The sequence below is a fragment of the Nerophis ophidion genome, linkage group LG26 (genome assembly GCF_033978795.1).
Source record: "Nerophis ophidion isolate RoL-2023_Sa linkage group LG26, RoL_Noph_v1.0, whole genome shotgun sequence".
Classification (NCBI taxonomy): domain Eukaryota; kingdom Metazoa; phylum Chordata; class Actinopteri; order Syngnathiformes; family Syngnathidae; genus Nerophis; species Nerophis ophidion.
In genome coordinates, this window is record NC_084636.1 from 27910536 (window position 1) to 27929705 (window position 19170).

General features: G+C 41.5%; 1 protein-coding gene across 1 annotated transcript in view; it reads right to left on the reverse strand.

The window, feature by feature from the left end:
• Window positions 1–7197: 7197 nt before the first annotated feature.
• sema6bb (sema domain, transmembrane domain (TM), and cytoplasmic domain, (semaphorin) 6Bb) overlaps window positions 7198–19170 on the reverse strand; it is a 289413-nt gene continuing 277440 nt past the window's right edge. Inside the window, exons 14-16 of the mRNA XM_061888085.1 lie at window positions 14157–14297; window positions 9982–10059; window positions 7198–7333 (exon numbers count right to left, since the gene is read on the reverse strand). Coding sequence (XP_061744069.1) covers window positions 7213–7333; window positions 9982–10059; window positions 14157–14297 — 340 coding nt within the window. The 3' untranslated portion in view covers window positions 7198–7212. The remainder of the gene's footprint in view (window positions 7334–9981; window positions 10060–14156; window positions 14298–19170) is intronic.

The following is a 19170-nucleotide window of genomic DNA, read 5'->3' on the forward strand; positions in this document are numbered from 1 at the left end:
GTTTTTGGATGGGAAAATTGTGATATTAAGTCGGCTCTTACCGGAGACTTGGGCGGATTATGTGACCTCATCCTGCAGCTGTCAAAAAGGCAGCTGTGATCTTGGCTCCTCCACTGGCTTTTCTCAGAGACACTGGCGTTCAACGCAGCCCTCCGACTTTATAATCTCACTAAAACACTATTAACACAATAAGCAGATAAGGGATTTTCCAAAATCCAAAATTGGGGAGGAGACCCTGCCCCAAGTGGAGGAGTTCAAGTACCAAGGAGTCTTGTTCACGAGTGAGGGAAGAGTGGATCGTGAGATCGACAGGCGGATCGGTGCGGCGTCTTCAGTAATGCGGACGTTGTATCGATCCGTTGTGGTGAAGAAGGAGCTGAGCCGGAAGGCAAAGCTCTCAATTTACCGGTCGATCTATGTTCCCATCCTCACCTATGGTCATGAGCTTTGGGTCATGACCGAAAGGATAAGATCACGGGTACAAGCGGCCAAAATTAGTTTCCTCCGCCGTGTGGCGGGGCTCTCCCTTCGAGATAGGGTGAGAAGCTCTGCCATCCGGGAGGAACTCAAAGTAAAGCCGCTGCTCCTTCACATCGAGAGGAGCCAGATGAGGTGGTTCGGGCATCTGGTCAGGATGCCACCCGAACGCCTCCCTAGGGAGGTGTTTAGGGCACGTCCAACCGGTAGGAGGCCACGGGGAAGACCCAGGACACGTTGGGAAGACTATGTCTCCCGGCTGGCCTGGGAACGCCTCGGGATCCCCCGGGAAGAGCTAGACGAAGTGGCTGGGGAGAGGGAAGTCTGGGTTTCCCTGCTTAGGCTGTTGCCCCCGCGACCCGACCTCGGATAAGCGGAAGATGATGGATGGATGATGGATGGATTTTCCAAAATTATCCTAGTAAATGTGTCTAATAACATCTGAATCGCTCACACTGCCGTCACCTGGAGCAGTCGCCTTTTCTTTTTTTTTGCCTTTTTTTTTGCTTCACTCGATCTTTCCTCATCCACAAATCTTTCATCCTCGCTCAAATTAATGAGGAAATGGTCGCTTTCTCGGTCCGAATTGCTATTGCTGCTGGTGGCTATGATTATAAACAATGTGAGGATGTGAGGAGCCCTACAACCCCTTGACGTCACGCGCACTTCGTCTGCTACTTCCGGTAAAGGCAAGGCTTTATTATTAGTGACCAAAAGTTGAAAACTTTATCGTGGATGTTCTCTACTAAATCCTTTCTGCAAAAGTGTGGCAATATCGCGAAATGATCAAGTATGACACATAGAATGCACCCGCTATCCCCGTTTAAGCGTCAGACTTCTTCTGTTCGTCTGATGTTGTCATTACTGCCACGAGTGGAGGAAAAGGGCATTACAACTGAGTACCAATAATGGACCTATGGTTTAGAATGTGACCAAATTAAGGCTATGGAAATTGTCTCGGTATTATAGAAGAAAATGATTAATTCATTATTAATAATTATTTTGCATTATATGTCAATATCGTTTAATCGCCCAGCAGTAGTAGTCCATTTAGTATGAGTGAATGGGTTTGTGAAGTGACCCGCATGCGCACTAAACATGTCATGATTCTGTGCAAGATTTCCTTGAACAAAATATTTTTTTTAATTATTTGTTTTAGGAGAAGGAACCAAAACAACTTCAACCCTCGCAGTTTGTGGGGGAATTTTACTACGACGTCTGTTCTGAGGAGCCTGTGTGTGAGGAGTCGCAACCTAAAGCATTCTATCCTCGATTGGCTGTTTCAGCTCCTTTGTCCAAACGTTTATTTTCTGCAGCGTCTACTTTGCGAAATATTGTGACATTTGTCGTCGTTCAATGACTTAATACTATATATAAAATATTCCAAAGATGTTGAGAAAAAACTAAATGTCAGCTAACGATAAAACCTCAAAGCTTTGTCTTTAAAAAACTGTCAACTTTAACATATTAACACATATGATTAATAAAAATAAATGATTCCATTATCAAATATGACTTATATGAAGGCTTAACCCGGAAGACGAGCCCATTTGTCACGCAGTCTGTGATCATAATGAGAAGCGACCAATTTCACTTCAAAACCTAACTATGGAGAAAACTAAGGTAACGTGTTGGTATTGCAGACACAAATGTCTTTATCATCGGTGCAAATTAAGTTCAAAATACCATCCTAAAGCGAAACACACTCTCGAAGATGGCACCAATAGTGTTCCCAATCCTCTTGGCGACCTATTTTGTAAACAGCTACTAGTAACAAATTTAATGACGTTTCCTGGAGATATTAGATACTTTTTTTGTGTTTTGGAGACTCTGAGGTGAAAGCAAGCAGAAGTCGCCGTCCGAAACGAGCAGTGACGGCTGCTGCCGGTCAGCTGGTGCTGCTACTCCTATATCTACAGACCCCGTTTCCATATGAGTTGGGAAATTGTGTTAGATGTAAATATAAACGGAATACAATGATTTGCAAATCATTTTCAACCCATATTCAGTTGAATATGCTACAAAGACAACATATTTGACATTCCAAATAATCATTAACTTTAGAAATTGATGCCAGCAACACATGACAAAGAAGTTGGGAGAGGTGGCAGTAAATACTGATAAAGTTGAGAAATTCTCATCAAACACTTATTTGGAACATCCCACAGGTGAACAGGCTAATTGGGAACAGGTGGGTGCCATGATTGGGTATAAAAGCAGCTTCCATGAAATGCTAAGTAATTCACAAACAAGGATGGGGCGAGGGTCACCAATTTGTAAGCAAATTGTCGAACGGTTTTGGAACAACATTTCTCAATGAGCTATTGCAAGGAATTTAGGGATTTCACCATCTACAGTCCGTAAAATCATCAAAAAGTTCAGAGAATCTGGAGAAATCACTGCACGTAACCGATGATATTACGGACCGTTGCTCCCTCAGGAGGTACTGCATCAAAATCAGACATCAGTATGTAAAGGACATCACCACATGTGCTCAGGAACACTTCATAAAACCACTGTCAGTAACTACAGTTGGTTGCTACATTTGTAAGTGCAAGTTGAAACTCTGCTATGCAAAGCAAAACCCATTTATCAACAACACCAAGGAACGCCGCCGGCTTCGCTGGGCCCAAACTCATCTCAGATGGACTGATGCAAAGTGGAAAAGTGTTCTGTGGTCTGACGAGTCCACATTTCAAATTATATTTGGAAACTGTGGACGTGTTGTCCTCCGGAACAAAGAGGAAAATAACCATCCGGATTGTTATAGGCGCAAAGTTCAAAAGCCAGCATCTGTGAAGGTATGGGGGTGTATTAGTGCCCAAGGTATGGGTAACTTACACATCTATGAAGGCACCATTAATGCTGAATGGTCCATACAGGTTTTGGAGCAACATATGTTGTCACCCAAGCAACGTTATCATGGACGCCCCTGCTTATTTCAGCAAGACAATGCCAAGCCACGTGTTATAACAGCGTGGTTTTGTAGTAAAAGAGTGCGGGTACTTTCCTGGCCCGCCTGCAGTCCAGACCTGTCTACCATCGAAAATGTGTGGTGCATTATGAAGCGTAAAATACTACAGCGGAGAGCCCGGACTGTTGAACGACTGAAGCTCTACATAAAACAAGAATGGGAAATAATTCCACTTTCAAAGCTTCAACAATTAGTTTCCTCAGTTCCCAAACATTTATTGAGTGTTGTTAAAAAAAATGTGATGTAACACAGTGGTGAACATGCCCTTTCCCAACTACTTTGGCACGTGTTGCAGCCATGAAATTCAAAGTTAATTATTATTTGCAAAAAAAATCAAAGTTTATGATTTTGAACATCAAATATGTTGTCTTTGTAGTGCATTCAAATGAATATGGTTTCATCTCCGTAATATCGCTAAAATTCGCTCCATTTTGTCCACTAAAGACGCTGAGATCATTATCCATGCGTTTGTTACGTCTCGTCTCGATTACTGTAACGTACTATTTTCGGGTCTCCCCATGTCTAGCATTAAAAGATTACAGTTGGTACAAAATGCGGCTGCTAGACTTTTGACAAGAACAAGAAAGTTTGATCACATTACGCCTGTACTGGCTCACCTGCACTGGCTTCCTGTGCACTTAAGATGTGACTTTAAGGTTTTACTACTTACGTATAAAATACTACACGGTCTAGCTCCATCCTCACTTGCAGATTGTATTGTACCATATGTCCCGGCAAGAAATCTGCTTTCAAAGGACTCCGGCTTATTAGTGATTCCTAGAGCCCCAAAAAAGTCTGCGGGCTATAGAGCGTTTTCCGTTCAGGCTCCAGTACTCTGGAATGCCCTCCCGGTAACAGTTCGAGATGCTACCTCAGTAGAAGCATTTAAGTCTCACCTTAAAACTCATCCGTATACTCTAGCCTTTAAATAGACCTCCTTTTTAGACCAGTTTTTAGACCGCTTCTTTTCTTTCTCCTATGTCCCCCCTTCCCTTGTGGAGGGGGTCCGGTCCGATGACCATGGATGAAGTACTGGCTGTCCAGAGTCGAGACCCAGGATGGACCGCTCGTCGGGACCCAGGATGGACCGCTCGCCTGTATCGGTTGGGGACATCTCTACGCTGCTGATCCGCCTCCACTTGAGATGGTCTCCTGTGGACGGGACTCTCGCTGCTGTCTTGGATCCGCTTGAACTGAACTCTCGCGGCTGTGTTGGAGCCACTATGGATTGAACTTTCACAGTATCATGTTAGACCCGCTCGACATCCATTGCTTTCGGTCCCCTAGAGGGGGGGGGGGTTGCCCACATCTGAGGTCCTCTCCAAGGTTTCTCATAGTCAGCATTGTCACTGGCGTCCCACTGGATGTGAATTCTCCCTGCCCACTGGGTGTGAGTTTTCCTTGCCCTTTTGTGGGTTCTTCCGAGGATGTTGTAGTCGTAATGATTTGTGCAGTCCTTTGAGACATTTGTGATTTGGGGCTATATAAATAAACATTGATTGATTGATTGAAAACAATGTGCAAATCATTGTATCCGTTTATATTTACATCTAACACAATTTCCCAACTCATATGGAAACGGGGTTTGTACATGCTAGCATGGATCCTAGCTACATTGACAACAAGCGGAGGAGAACGCTACGCTGGCAAAGTTTGCTGATTCAAAGTTTTCAACAAAAGTAGCACAGTTAAGTTAAACACATGCCTTTCCTAAACGGACAGCCACCGCATGTAGGACATCGAACATCTGTGAAGACCAATTCCTGTAAGAAGTTTGTCATTCATATCACCACAGCTGATCTGTAGTACCTTGAACAGGCACAATTACAGCAAGGATAAAGCAACTGTGCTAAACAAACAAGAGCATCAACTTGCAACTACAGACTAAATGCGATTGTATTTTGCTTCCTGGAGAACGTTGAACATCTGTACGTAATCACAACGAGCTGGGGTCGCATTGCACCCAATAAGAGATCAGCATTAATTGATTAACGTGGCCCCCGACTTAAACAAGGTGAAAAACTTATTGGGGTGTTACCATTTAGTGGTCAATTGTACGGAATATGTACTGAACTGTGCAATCTACTAATAAAAGTATCAATCAATCAATCAAAAGCATTGTCGTCTGACAAAGGTAAATAAACTTGTTGCAGTTTGTTAAGTTGTTTACGGCTTGCTGTACATATCCTACAAAGTCAGACCTACACTGTTTCAATGTCCATTTCTCAGATGATATAATTGTTGACTGAAGTGCTGATAGCAACCAAACCTAACCCCCCCACCCCAAGCCCCTCCACATCCCACCCCCGGATTGTAAATAATGTAAATAATTCAATGCATATACTCTGATGATTAACTTGTGTGATGACTGTATTATGCTGATAGTATATATTTGTACCATGAATTTATTAACGTGGACCCCGACTTCAACAAGTTGAAAAACTTATTGGGGTGTTACCATTTAGTAGTCAATTGTACGGAATATGTACTGTACTGTGCAATCTACTAATAAAAGTCTCAATCAATCAGTCAATCAATACATGTGTGTTTACTACATGATCAATTAGTAACTGTTACCTTGTTTGCAATGTTATTGCAAACTGCAAATACTTTTAAAATGTGAACTTATTTTTTTACTATACTTATTTTTACCAAGTTTTGAGTAAATCAACATTTAAAAAATGTTTCTGTATGACATTCTGACTACTATGCATTTGTACCCAAATATTGGGTATATTTTCATCAGCAAATTGTATTTATGCAAGCAAATATTAACCAGTATTAATGATTAATCACAGGTTTGATTAATCTGATTAAAAAAAATAATCACTTGACAGTCCTATTTAGAACAATTTCCCTTGTGGATCAATAACGTTTGTCTAAGTCTAAGTCTATGACTCATTGGTAGATCTTGCTTTGGTTTTTGACTGAAACCAAGGATCTTGGGCTGGAAAAGGTTGCGGACCACTGCCTTACACATTAAAAATAGATTAAAAAAAAACCTCTAAGTGTTATTAATGTCAAGAGCGGTGGTTCTTAACCTGGGTTCGATCGAACCCTAGGGATTTGGTGAGTCGGCCTCAGGGGCTCGGCGGAGCCAGTCAATGCACACCCGACTCATCCATACTTGCTAACCTTGAGACCTCCGAATTCGGGAGATGGGGGGGGTTTGGTGGTAGCGGGGTGTATATTGTAGATCCCGGAAGAGTTAGTGCTGCAGGGGATTCTGGGTATTTCTTCTGTCGTGTTACGGTGACGATGTTCTCCCGAAATGTGTTTGGTGTGGGTTCACAGTGTGGTGCATATTTGTAACAGTGTTGAAGTTGTTTATACGGCCACCCTCAGTGTAACCTGTACGGCTGTTGACCAAGTTTGCCTCGCATTCACTAATGTGTGAGTAAAAGCCACATAAATGATGTGAATGCACCGCCACGCCATTTGTTTGGAGGAAAATCGGACGTGAAGTCAGGTTGTAGAGGACGCTAAAGGAGAATGGTTGCCCCGGGGGATTTTCGGTAGGGGCACTGGAATTCGGGATTCTCCCGGAAAAATCGGGAGGGTTGGCAAGTATGGAGTCACCGTGTAAATAAAAACTTCTCCATATCGGTGTATCGTGGATACGGCAACAGCTGAGGTCACAATGATTTGCAGGTGTGTCATTTTTTGTGAGTTCAGGCACGGTTCATTTTGTACACCAGAAAAAAAAACATATAACTTTGTCTTGAATTTGAAAAAAATAAAAATAAAACAATTTTCACTAATCAAGGGTTCGGTGAATGCGCGTATGCGTGATACGTTGGCTCACACAAATAAGTGCACTTACCATCGCAGTCGCCCAAGTGAGCCACGTTTCCCTGCTCCACATCTTGCTCAAACGGCAGCCTGGAAAAGAGACAAAATAAAAATGTTCAATAACTTTATGTATTATTGCAATATTTTATTTGTTACGATTGTATTGAATTATTCATATTTAAATGTACTGTTTAATATTCCATTGAGATTAGGAGCATTGTACAATATTAAAAATATATACCTAGTCCAGGAGGAAATTACACTCAACAAAAATATTGTTTTTGCCTTGTTGTTATATTTTGTTTACTTGCACTTCTGAGTCTCATTTGCAAGTATGCGTTTTGTCCTAAGGGTGTTGCCGTAGTCAGAGGGTTACAGTCTAAACTTCAATTAGCTAAATATGCCAAACTTGTTCTTTGTTGAGCCCCACAAAGTGTACCGTATTTTCCGGACAATGGGGCGCACCGGATTATAAGGCGCACTGCCGATGAACGGTCTATTTTTTGATCTTTATTCATATATAAGGCGCACAGATTATAGGCCGCATTAATGGAGGTACATTATTTTTTTTTTTTCTAAATGGAAAACAATTTCTTGTGGTCTACATCAGACTGATGTAGACCACAAGGTGTATGTATATATATATATATATATATATATATATATATATATATATATATATATATATATATATATATATATATATATATATATACATATATATATATGTAGGTGTGGGAAAAATTACAAGACTACTTCATCTCTACAGAACTGTTTCATGAAGGGTTCCCTCAATCATCAGGCGATTTTAATGGAAGCATTCACATACAATGGTTTATATAGGTCACAGAGTGGGTGGCTACAGGCAGGCGTAGGGGCGTGGTGATTGGCTCATGTGTTACCTAGGAGGTGTTTCCGCCTGTGGCGGCATGTTGAAATGATTTCACTGCGCTTGTTGAGGGATGACAGGTCTGGATGATATATAATAAACAGTTTCTCTTTTAAGCAAAGGTGGTTTCATCTTTTATTACCACTGTTGTAAGGTGTGCTGGATGCAAGAATTTGCCATGTTATTGAATAGTCAACATTATTGTCTTTGAGGTTCCAAATGTGCTTGCTGAGTTCTGTAGAATTCCGCATATATATATATATATATATATTTTTTATTTATTTAATGTTTAATGGGTTGTACATGTATAGCGCTTTTCTACCTTCAAGGTACTCAAAGCGCTTTGACACTACTTCCACATTTACCCATTCACACACACATTCACACACTGATGGAGGGAGCTGCCATGCAAGGCGCCAACCAGCACCCATCAGGAGCAAGGGCGAAGTGTCTTGCTCAGGACACAACGGACGTGACGAAGTTGGTACTAGGTGGGATTTGAAACAGGGACCCTCGGGTTGCGCACAGCCACTCTCCCACCGCGCCACGCCGTATATACTTCACGCACTAATTGACTGTTATCGATGGAAAAAAGCATTTTTAGACCAAATGATTTGCCTGAGCGGTTGGTAGACCCCGAGAGTAACTAGCGGTTGCCTTGTTGCCTTTCCATTAAGAAAAATAAACTAGATTTTAATATAAGTTTGCTGGTTTCGAGTAATTTAATGCCCAGCGCATATCATTATGTCAAGATAATGGCAATAGCCTTTACTTAATTTAAGAATATTTTGCAACATATTGAGAAATCAGGTCTTTTTTTTTTTTCTACCAAGAAAAGCGCACTTGTTATTAGTGAGAAAATACTTATTTTAAGCTATTTTTGGGTTCATTGAGGTTAGCTAATTTTACTTTTTTTTTCCGAAAAACTTGATAAGCAACGTTTTCTTGTTCTATTGGCAGATAATTTTGCTTAGTTCAAATAAAATACCCTTAACCTCGTCATGTCCGTTGTGTCCTGAGCAAGACACTTCACCCTTGCTCCTGATGGGTGCTGGTTGGCGCCTTGCATGGCAGCTCCCTCCATCAGTGTGTGAATGTGTGTGTGAATGGGTAAATGTGGAAGTAGTGTCAAAGCGCTTTGAGTACCTTGAAGGTAGAAAAGCGCTATACAAGTACAACCCATTTATTTAATTTTTTTTTTTTCTTCTTGTTTTTGAACACTGACTTTTTGCAGTGTACTCAAGTATATCCATACCTTCCCTTGAGAAGAAAGACGGCGTTATATAAAAAAAAAAAAAATGCTTGCTGAAAGGTGACATTTGAGTTGAAAAGCTGTTACTGAGTAAATATATTATGACAGAGCCTTCTTCTGCAGTTGCTTTGCATCACGCTGCCAAGAGGAAACCCACAGTAACTCGATGAGGAATCGATTGGCGACTCCGGCGCCCTCGGTAAATCACATCAGGCCTGACACAAAAGCCTCTAAGAGCGCACACCTAAGGTGGTCTTTAGAGGTCCCGTGTTGTCTGTTTTCTGGGCTGCCAGTCGGTGTTTTTAGAGCTCTAATTCAATGAGCTTAAAGGGAGATGAGATCTGAACCCGCACACACTGCTAAGTGAAAGAAGATGGTACTGTGCAGCAGTAGCGGCAGACATCTTGAAGCAATAACAAACTGTGACAAGCCACTTAGACAACACACACATGTTCCTGGTGAGTCCCCACTCCACCCCCCCCGGAGCAGATTGATGAGAAATAGACTCGCAGGTGCGACGCTCAAAAATAAACTTGACATATATGCAAAAGAAAATAATCCCCGAAGACGCAGAGCAGCGCGGGGGAGTCATCTTACCTGGTCCCTGGTCGCAGGAAGGAGCAGGTGCTTCCTCGGGTCCAGCCACAGTACGGGTCCCTGGAGGCGATGCAGTTCCTGCGGCGAAAGAAAAATCACAGTTACACCCTGAAAGTGAGATTATACTAATAAACTTTCTTTTGTAGCCAGAGAGTCTTTTAGCTTCATTCTCTTTTTCCAAGCACAAAATGAATTTTTGGATTGATTTCCTGCTTCATGGGAATTTTTACTCTTTTCGAGTTTGAACACTCGCACATTTTTGACACTCACCTCAAGCTACCAGGGAAATGTCAGCCAATTCAGTTCAAGTCCAGTTAATGGAAACTAATTATATTGCATGGACGAGGTGTACCTTTTTTTTTTTTTTTTTTTGAAAAAAAAGTTACTAAAAATAAATAAATAAACAAAAATATGTACCGTATTTTTCGGACCATAAGGCACATTTAAAATCTTTTCATTTTCTCAAAAATCGACAGTGTGCCTTTTGTGTGGAATAATTCTGGCTGTGCCTACCCACCTCAAAGCCATTTTATTTGGTACATGGTGTAATTTTAAGTGTGACCAGTAGATAAGTTAAAGTTAAAGTACCGATGATTGTCACACTAGGTGTGGTGAAATTTTTCCTCTACATTTGACCCACCCCCTCGATCACCCCCTGGGAAGTGAGGGGAGCAGTGAGCAACAGCAGTGCCGCGCCCGGGAATCATTTATGGTGATTTAACCCCCAATTCCAACCCTTGATGCTGTGTGCCAAGCAGGGAGACAATGGGTCCCATTTTTTTATAGTCTTTGCTTTGACTCGGCCGGGGTTTGAACTCCCAACCTACCAATCTCAGGGCTTACACTCTAACCACTAGGCCACTGAGTAGGTCGGCTGATGGTAGTCACACATAAGAGATACGTGTAGACTTCAACATGACACTTTTAACAATTACCTTTTAAATCCATGTTAAATCAATATGTGTATATATATATATATATATATATCTATATATATATATATATATACACATATATACATATATATATATATATATACACACACACACACGCACGCACGCACGCACGCACACACATATATATGTATATATCTCTGAGTGATATACTACATATAGAATTATTTACATATCGTATTAAAATCTGAGCACGTTTACCGTATTTTTCGGACTATAAGGTGCACTTAAAATCCTTTCATTTCCTCAAAAATCGACAGTGCGCTTTACAACCCGGTGCGCCTCATGAGCAGAATTATTCTGGTTGTGCTTACCGACCTCGAAGCTATTTTACTTGGTAAATGGTGAAATGATAAGTGTGACCAGTGGATGGCAGTCACACATAAGAGATACGTGTGGACTGCAATATGATGCCAGTAAACAACACCAAAACGTTAAACATTCCATTGAGAATGAAGAGCATTGCACACGCCGCTCAAAAATCTGTCAAAACGTTTTAGTATGACTTTGAAGCTGCACCGCTTGGTGGATTGTCGGCCCATTACGGCTATCGTAGTCAGAGATACAAGTAATACTATGGTGTGTGTGTGTGTAAGGACCGCAAAATGGCACCCATTAGCAAACATATTATCCGGCGTTTTGTTTCCTTTATTATGCAAAACCAAATTTTCCTACCTTCTGGTACCTGCTGATCTGTATTTGGGATCTGCATAAGTCCTGAAAATTTGCGAAGGTCCGCCACTGTAGTCAATAAGCTTGTTCTTTTTCAATATCTTCTTGTTATGAGACATTCACTCTGCTGTTACCATTTCTAATATAAAGTAGTGTAAAGTTTTAATTTATATCTCGCTATGAAAGCGCTAAAAACTACCATTTTAGTGAGTTTACATAATTCACCTAAGGAACTTTAGCTATTAGAAAGTCCCGGTCGGACGGTTTTTCACAGGACACATTTCCGGGATTGTTGCACTAGTGAGCCACGGATGAGGAGATGCTGCTCCCTTAATGATTGAAGTAAAGTCTGAATGTCATTAAAGCAGTTCGCTCGATCTTTTGGCACTTCTTCCACTCCCGTCCTTGCACGCTACACCGCTACAACAAAGATGACGGGGAGAAGACGCTGCCGAAAATGAGCCACGTAAATAAGACCTCCCACAAAACGGCGCACCCTGAAGCGACTGTCAGAAAGCGACTTGAAGATGATCTGTAAAAAATCATCCATGCAACATTTTGACCAAATAACCATAATTACATGTTATGTAGACCACAAGAAAGTGTTTCACATTTAGAAAAAAAAAAATAATAAAATGACCCCTTTAATGCGCCCTATAATCCGTTGCGCCTTTTGTGTGAAAAAAAGATCTGAATAGACCAGCTCATCTGCAGTGCGCCTTATAATCCGGTGCACCCTATGGTCCGGAAAATACAGTAATAATTAAGCATTGGAAAAATGGCCCGAATAATTATGTGCTTGTTTTTTTAACTTTAGATTCAAACTTCATATTCCAAGAACAACAAAAAAATAAGTTAAACTTCCTTTTGCAATTCCACTACAACAAACATTTGTATTTTCTTATTTATTAATTTTATTATTACTTTTGAAATATATAAAGCACGTGTTTTTGTACTAAAATTGTAATAGAAATGTGTGAACAGGTGTTCAAATAATATAAAAAATAACATTACATTTAATAAAATAATAATGAAATAGATTGTGGTGAAGAAGGAGCTGAGCCGGAAGGCAAAGCTCTCAATTTGCCGGTCGATCTACGTTCCCATCCTCACCTATGGTCATGAGCTTTGAGTCATGACCGAAAGGATAAGATCACGGGTACAAGCGGCCGAAATGTGTTTCCTCCGCCGTGTGGCGGGGCTCTCCCTTAGAGATAGGGTGAGAAGCTCTGCCATCCGGGAGGAACTCAAAGTAAAGCCGCTGCTCCTTCACATCGAGAGGAGCCAGATGAGGTGGTTCGGGCATCCTGTCAGGATGCCACCCGAACGCCTCCCTAGGGAGGTGTTTAGGGAACGTCCAACCGGTAGGAGGCCACAGGGAAGACCCAGGACACGTTGGGAAGACTATGTCTCCCGGCTGGCCTGGGAACGCCTCGGGATCCCCCGGGAAGAGCTAGACGAAGTGGCTGGGGAAAGGGAAGTCTGGGTTTCCCTGCTTAGGCTGTTGCCCCCGCGACCCGACCTCGGATAAGCGGAAGAAGATGGATGGATGGATGGATAATGAAATAGAGTAATGAAAACATATTTTACTTTACTTAATTGCTTTATTTAATAAAAAATAGATTAAAAAAGAAAATGTTTACATAATAATTGTTCATTATTTTCATGTTTTCAATATAGAGACTTTGACTTCCTTTTATTTTCATTCAAATTTGAACTTTACAGTACACATAAGAGCAAAATTTTATTGCATTAGCTCGTTGTAGTGCGGGATAAAAGAGCAATAAGGTGAAGTGAAATGAATTATATTTATATAGAGCTTTTTATCTAGTGACCCAAAGCGCTTTACATTGTGAAACGCAATATCTAATTTTTACATTTAAGCCAGTGTGGGTGGCACTGGGAGCAGGTGGGTAAAGTGTCTTGCCCAAGGACACAACGGCAGTGACTAGGATGACGTAAGTGGGGATCGAACCTGCAACCCTCAAGTTGCTGGCACGGCCGCTCAACCAACCGAGCCATACCGCAGATTTAAATAAATAGATTTACTGTACTGATTAATATATTGCACTTTTTCATATGCATCCACTTTTATGGATGTATGTTATATTTTTATTTTTTATTTTTTGCTTTTAATTAATAATGCTATCCATCCATCCATTTCCTACCGCTTATTCCCTTTCGGGTTCACGGGGGGCGCTGGCACCTATCTCAGCGACAATCGGGCGGAAGGCAGGGTACACCCTGGACAAGTCGCCACCTCATCGCAGGGCCAACACAGATAGACAGACAACATTCACACTCACATTCACACACTAGGGGCCAATTTAGTGTTGCCAATCAACCTATTTCAATGTAATTTAGTTTTGCTATTTTAACACCAGTCAACCCCTCATAATATTTGTACTACTTTGAAATAAAAAAAATGGTTAAAATGTGAAATGAAAATTGCCTGTAAAAAAAGGATGTTGACATTTTGATCTTGGATATGATTTCCATTTAATTTATTTCCTACGGTTACAAAAAAAAAAACAAGCGCTATTGACTTACTTCATGCAGCGTGAGTAGAGCTGACATCGGGCCACCGGTATTTGGACCACGCAGGAAGGGAAGGCGAGGATGAGGGTGTGACTGACCCGGTCCAGAGTCAGGGACAAAAGCCGCCTGGCCTGCAGAGAGTCTCCGGCACACCTGCAACAATACAACACGCAGCACAAAAATATGCATGAGGTAATTTCAGTTAGTGAGAGTTAAACCTTTGACCTCAGCGTGAGCATTAGCCAGGAGGAAAAACACATTAACCAAGAGTCCATTGACGAAAAAAAAACGGCACTAATGAGCAGCTGCGTACATGTGCATTATGCTGAGAGGTCATAAAGCGGGCGTAATGTCACATAACAGTACATTTGTATTATATGGTAATAACAGTCATTAGGGTATATTTTCCTTCTGCTTGTGCCCAACAAGTGAATGAAAACCTGCAGGAAAAAGGCAAGGATGTTATTTTCTACACTTCCTAATTATTAGAAGGCTATCAATCAATCAATCAATGTTTACTTATATAGCCCTAAATCACTAGTGTCTCAAAGGGCTGCACAAACCACCACGACATCCTCGGTAGGCCCACATAAGGGCAAGGAAAACTCACACCCAGTGGGACATCGGTGACAATGATGACTATGAGAACCTTAGAGAGGAGGAAAGCAATGGATGTCGAGCGGGTCTAACATGATACTGTGAAAGTTCAATCCACAATGGATCCAACACAGTCGCGAGAGTCTAGTCCAAAGCGGATCCAACACAGCAGCGAGAGTCCCGTTCACAGCGGAGCCAGCAGGAAACCATCCCAAGCGGGGGCGGATCAGCAGCGCAGAGATGTCCCCAGCCGATACACAGGCGAGCAGTACATGGCCACCGGATCGGACCGGAACCCCTCCACAAGGGAGAGTGGGACATAGAAGAAAAAGAAAAGAAACGGCAGATCAACTGGTCTAAAAAGGGAGTCTATTTAAAGGCTAGAGTATACAAATGAGTTTTAAGGTGAGACTTAAATGCTTCTACTGAGGTGGCATCTCGAACTGTTACCGGGAGGGCATTCCAGAGTACTGGAGCCCGAGCGGAAAACGCTCTATAGCCCGCAGACTTTTTTTGGGCTTTGGGAATCACTAATAAGCCGGAGTCCTTTGAACGCAGATTTCTTGCCGGGACATATGGTACAATACAATCGGCAAGATAGGATGGAGCTAGACCGTGTAGTATTTTATACGTAAGTAGTAAAACCTTAAAGTCACATCTTAAGTGCACAGGAAGCCAGTGCAGGTGAGCCAGTACAGGCGTAATGTGATCAAACTTTCTTGTTCTTGTCAAAAGTCTAGCAGCCGCATTTTGTACCAACTGTAATCTTTTAATGCTAGACATGGGGAGACCCGAAAATAATACGTTACCGTAGTCGAGACGAGACTTAACAAACGCATGGATAATGATCTCAGCGTCTTTAGTGGACAGAATGGAGCGAATTTTAGCGATATTACGGAGATGAAATAAGGCCGTTTTAGTAACGCTTTTAATGTGTGCCTCAAAGGAGAGAGTTGGGTCGAAGATAATACCCAGATTCTTTACCGTGTCGCCTTGTTTAATTGTTTGGTTGTCAAATGTTAGAGTTGTATTATTAAATAGAGTTCGGTGTCTAGCAAGACCGATAATCAGCATTTCCGTTTTTTTGGCGTTGAGTTGCAAAAAGTTAGCGGACATCCATTGTTTAATTTCATTAAGACACGCCTCCAGCTGACTACAATCCGGTGTGTTGGTCAGCTTTAGGGGCATGTAGAGTTGGGTGTCATCAGCATAACAGTGAAAGCTAACACCGTATTTGCGTATGATGTCACCCAGTGGCAGCATGTAGATGCTGAAGAGTGCAGGGCCAAGGACCGAACCCTGGGGAACTCCACACGTTTCCTTAACGTAGTCCGAGGTCACATTGTTATGGGAGACACACTGCATCCTATCAGTAAGATAAGAGTTAAACCAAGACAGGGCTAAGTCTGACATACCAATTCGTGTTTTGATACGTTCTAATAAAATATTATGATCGACGGTATCGAAAGCAGCTAACCACGCTTGTAAACGTAAAGTAAGGTTAGTAGTGAAGTGAAGTGAATTACATTTATATAGCGCTTTTCTCTAGTGACTCAAATCGCTTTACATAGTGAAATCCAATATCTAAGTAACATTTTTAAAAGGCCTACTGAAATTAGATTTTCTTATTTAAACGGGGATAGCAGGTCCATTCTGAGTGTCATACTTGATCATTTCGCGATATTGCCATATTTTTGCTGAAAGGATTTAGTAGAGAACATCCACGATAAAGTTCGCAACTTTTGGTCGCTAATAAAAAAAGCCTTGCCTGTACCGGAAGTAGCAGACGATGACGTCACCCGTGTGAGGGCTCCTCACATTGTTTGTAATGGGAGCCTCCAACAAAAAGAGCTAATCGGACCGAGAAAACGACAATTTCCCCATTAATTTGAGCGAGGATGAAAGATTCATGTTAGAGGATATTGATAGCGAAGGACTAGAAAAAAAAACGAAAAAAAAAAACGATTGCATTGGGAGCGATTCAGATGTTTTTAGACACATTTACTAGGATAATTCTGGGAAATCCCTTATCTTTCTATTGTGTTGCTAGTGTTTTAGTGAGTTAAATAGTACCTGATAGTAGGAGGGGTGTGTCTGAGGGAAGTCACGGCAACTGCATGGACGGCGCAAGCTCCGCAGATCTCCGGTAGGAGGCGACTTTTTACCACAATTTTTTCACCGAAACCTGCTGGTTGACAAGTGGTCGGGAACCACTAGTAAAGCTTCGCCTCCGGGAATTTTAAACAAGGAAACACCGTGTGTTTGTGTGGCTAAAGGCTAAAGCTTCTCACCTCCATCTTTCTACTTTGACTTCTCCATTATTAATTGAACAAATTGCAAAAGATTCAGCAACACAGATGTCCAGAATACGGTGTAATTATGCGATGAAACGAGACGACTTTTAGCCGCAAATGCTGCTGGGCTAATATGTCCCCTCCAACCCAAGACGTCACGCGCACGCATCATCATTTCGCGACGTTTTCACCAAGAAACTCGGCGGGAAATTTCAAATTGTAATTTAGTAAACTAAAAAGGCCGTATTGGCATGTGTTGCAATGTTAATATTTCATCATTGATATATAAACTATCAGACTGCGTGGTCGGTAGTACTGGGTTTCAGTGAGCCTTTAAACCAGTGTGGGTGGCACTGGGAACAGGTGGGTAAAGTGTCTTGCCCAAGGACACAACGGCAGTGACTAGGTTGGCAGAAGCGGGGATCAAACCTGGAACTCTCAAATTGCTGGCACGGCCACTCTACCAACCGAGCTATACCACCCCAGTACAAGTTCTCATCTATGCCTGTGGCTAAAAGGTTGAAAAAAATACTTTCTCAAAGTTCCAATGAACACCTCTCGTCATGTATGTGGTCTACTTGGACTACTCAGTGGCCAAGTGATTAGAGCAGGCCTAGCCAATTATTTTAACTCGGGGGCCGAATTTAGAGAAAAAAATGTGTCTGGGCCCGGTCATACTTGCCAACCCTCCCGGGAGACTCACGAAATTCAGCGCCTCTCCCGAAAACCTCCCGAGACAAATTTTCTCCCGAAAATCTCCCGAAATTCAGGAGGAGCTGGAGGCCACGCCCCCTCCAGCTCCATGCGGACTTGAGTGACGTGTATAAAGAGTGTGTCTGCCTAATGACGTCATAACTGTAGAATGATCGAGGGCGAGTTCTATGTTTCTTATTAGGCAGTTTCATTAACGTCCTCCCAGCGCGGTAAAACAACACACAACAACACACAACAACAGCAGTCCGATTTCATCTACCGTAAAGCAGTTCGTCTGCCAAACAGCAATGTTTTGACACTCTTAAACAGGACAATACTGCCATTGAATGTACATGCATTTGGTTAGAAAAACAAGGATGAAAAATTCAACGCTTAACTAAACAATGAGTGTTATGTGTGTGTAAATGTGTAAATAAATGAACACTGAAATTCAAGTATTTATTTTATATATATATATATATGTCTTAATTGGATTATCCAGAGAATAGTGCTCCATACCGTGGTAGAGCGCAAAATGTATGTGTGGGAAAAATCACAAGACTACTTCATCTCTACAGAACTGGAGAAATCTCCTGACGATTGAGGGAACCCCTCATGAAACAGTTCTGTAGAGATGAAGTAGTCTTGTGATTTTTCCCACACACATATATATACATATATATATATATATATATATATATATATATATATATATATATATATATATATATACATATATATATGTATATATGTATATATATGTATATATATGTATATATATATATGTATATATATATATGTATATATGTATATGTATATGTATATATATATATATATATATATATATATATATATATATATGTATATATATATATATATATATATATATAAATGAAATACTTGACTTGGTGAATCTATGAATCTAGCGGTAAATATACTCCTCCCCTCTTAACCAAGCCCGCAACCACGCCCGCCCGACCCACCCCCAACCACTCCGCCCACCCCCCACCTCCCAAAATCGGAGGTCTCAAGGTTGGCAAGTATGGGGCCGGTATATCTATTTTCAGGAAAACTAATACAAAACCTCAAAATAAAGTCTGATTGAATGCTAAAAATTTTATGACAGACCGCCTGAAAAACAGAATGGAATTTAATTTTTTTTCTATTAGTGATTCCTAGAGCCCAAAAAAAGTCTGCGGGCTATAGAGGGTTTTCCGTTCGGGCTCCAGTACCCTGGAATGCCCTCCCGGTAACAGTTCAAGATGCTACCTCAGTAGAAGCATTTAAGTCTCACCTTAAAACTCATCTGTATACTCTAGCCTTTAAATAGACCTCCTTTTTAGACCAGTTGATCTGCCGCTTCTTTTCTTTCTCCTATGTCCCCGCCTCCCTTGTGGAGGGGGTCCGGTCTGATGACCATGGATGAAGTACTGGCGGTCCAG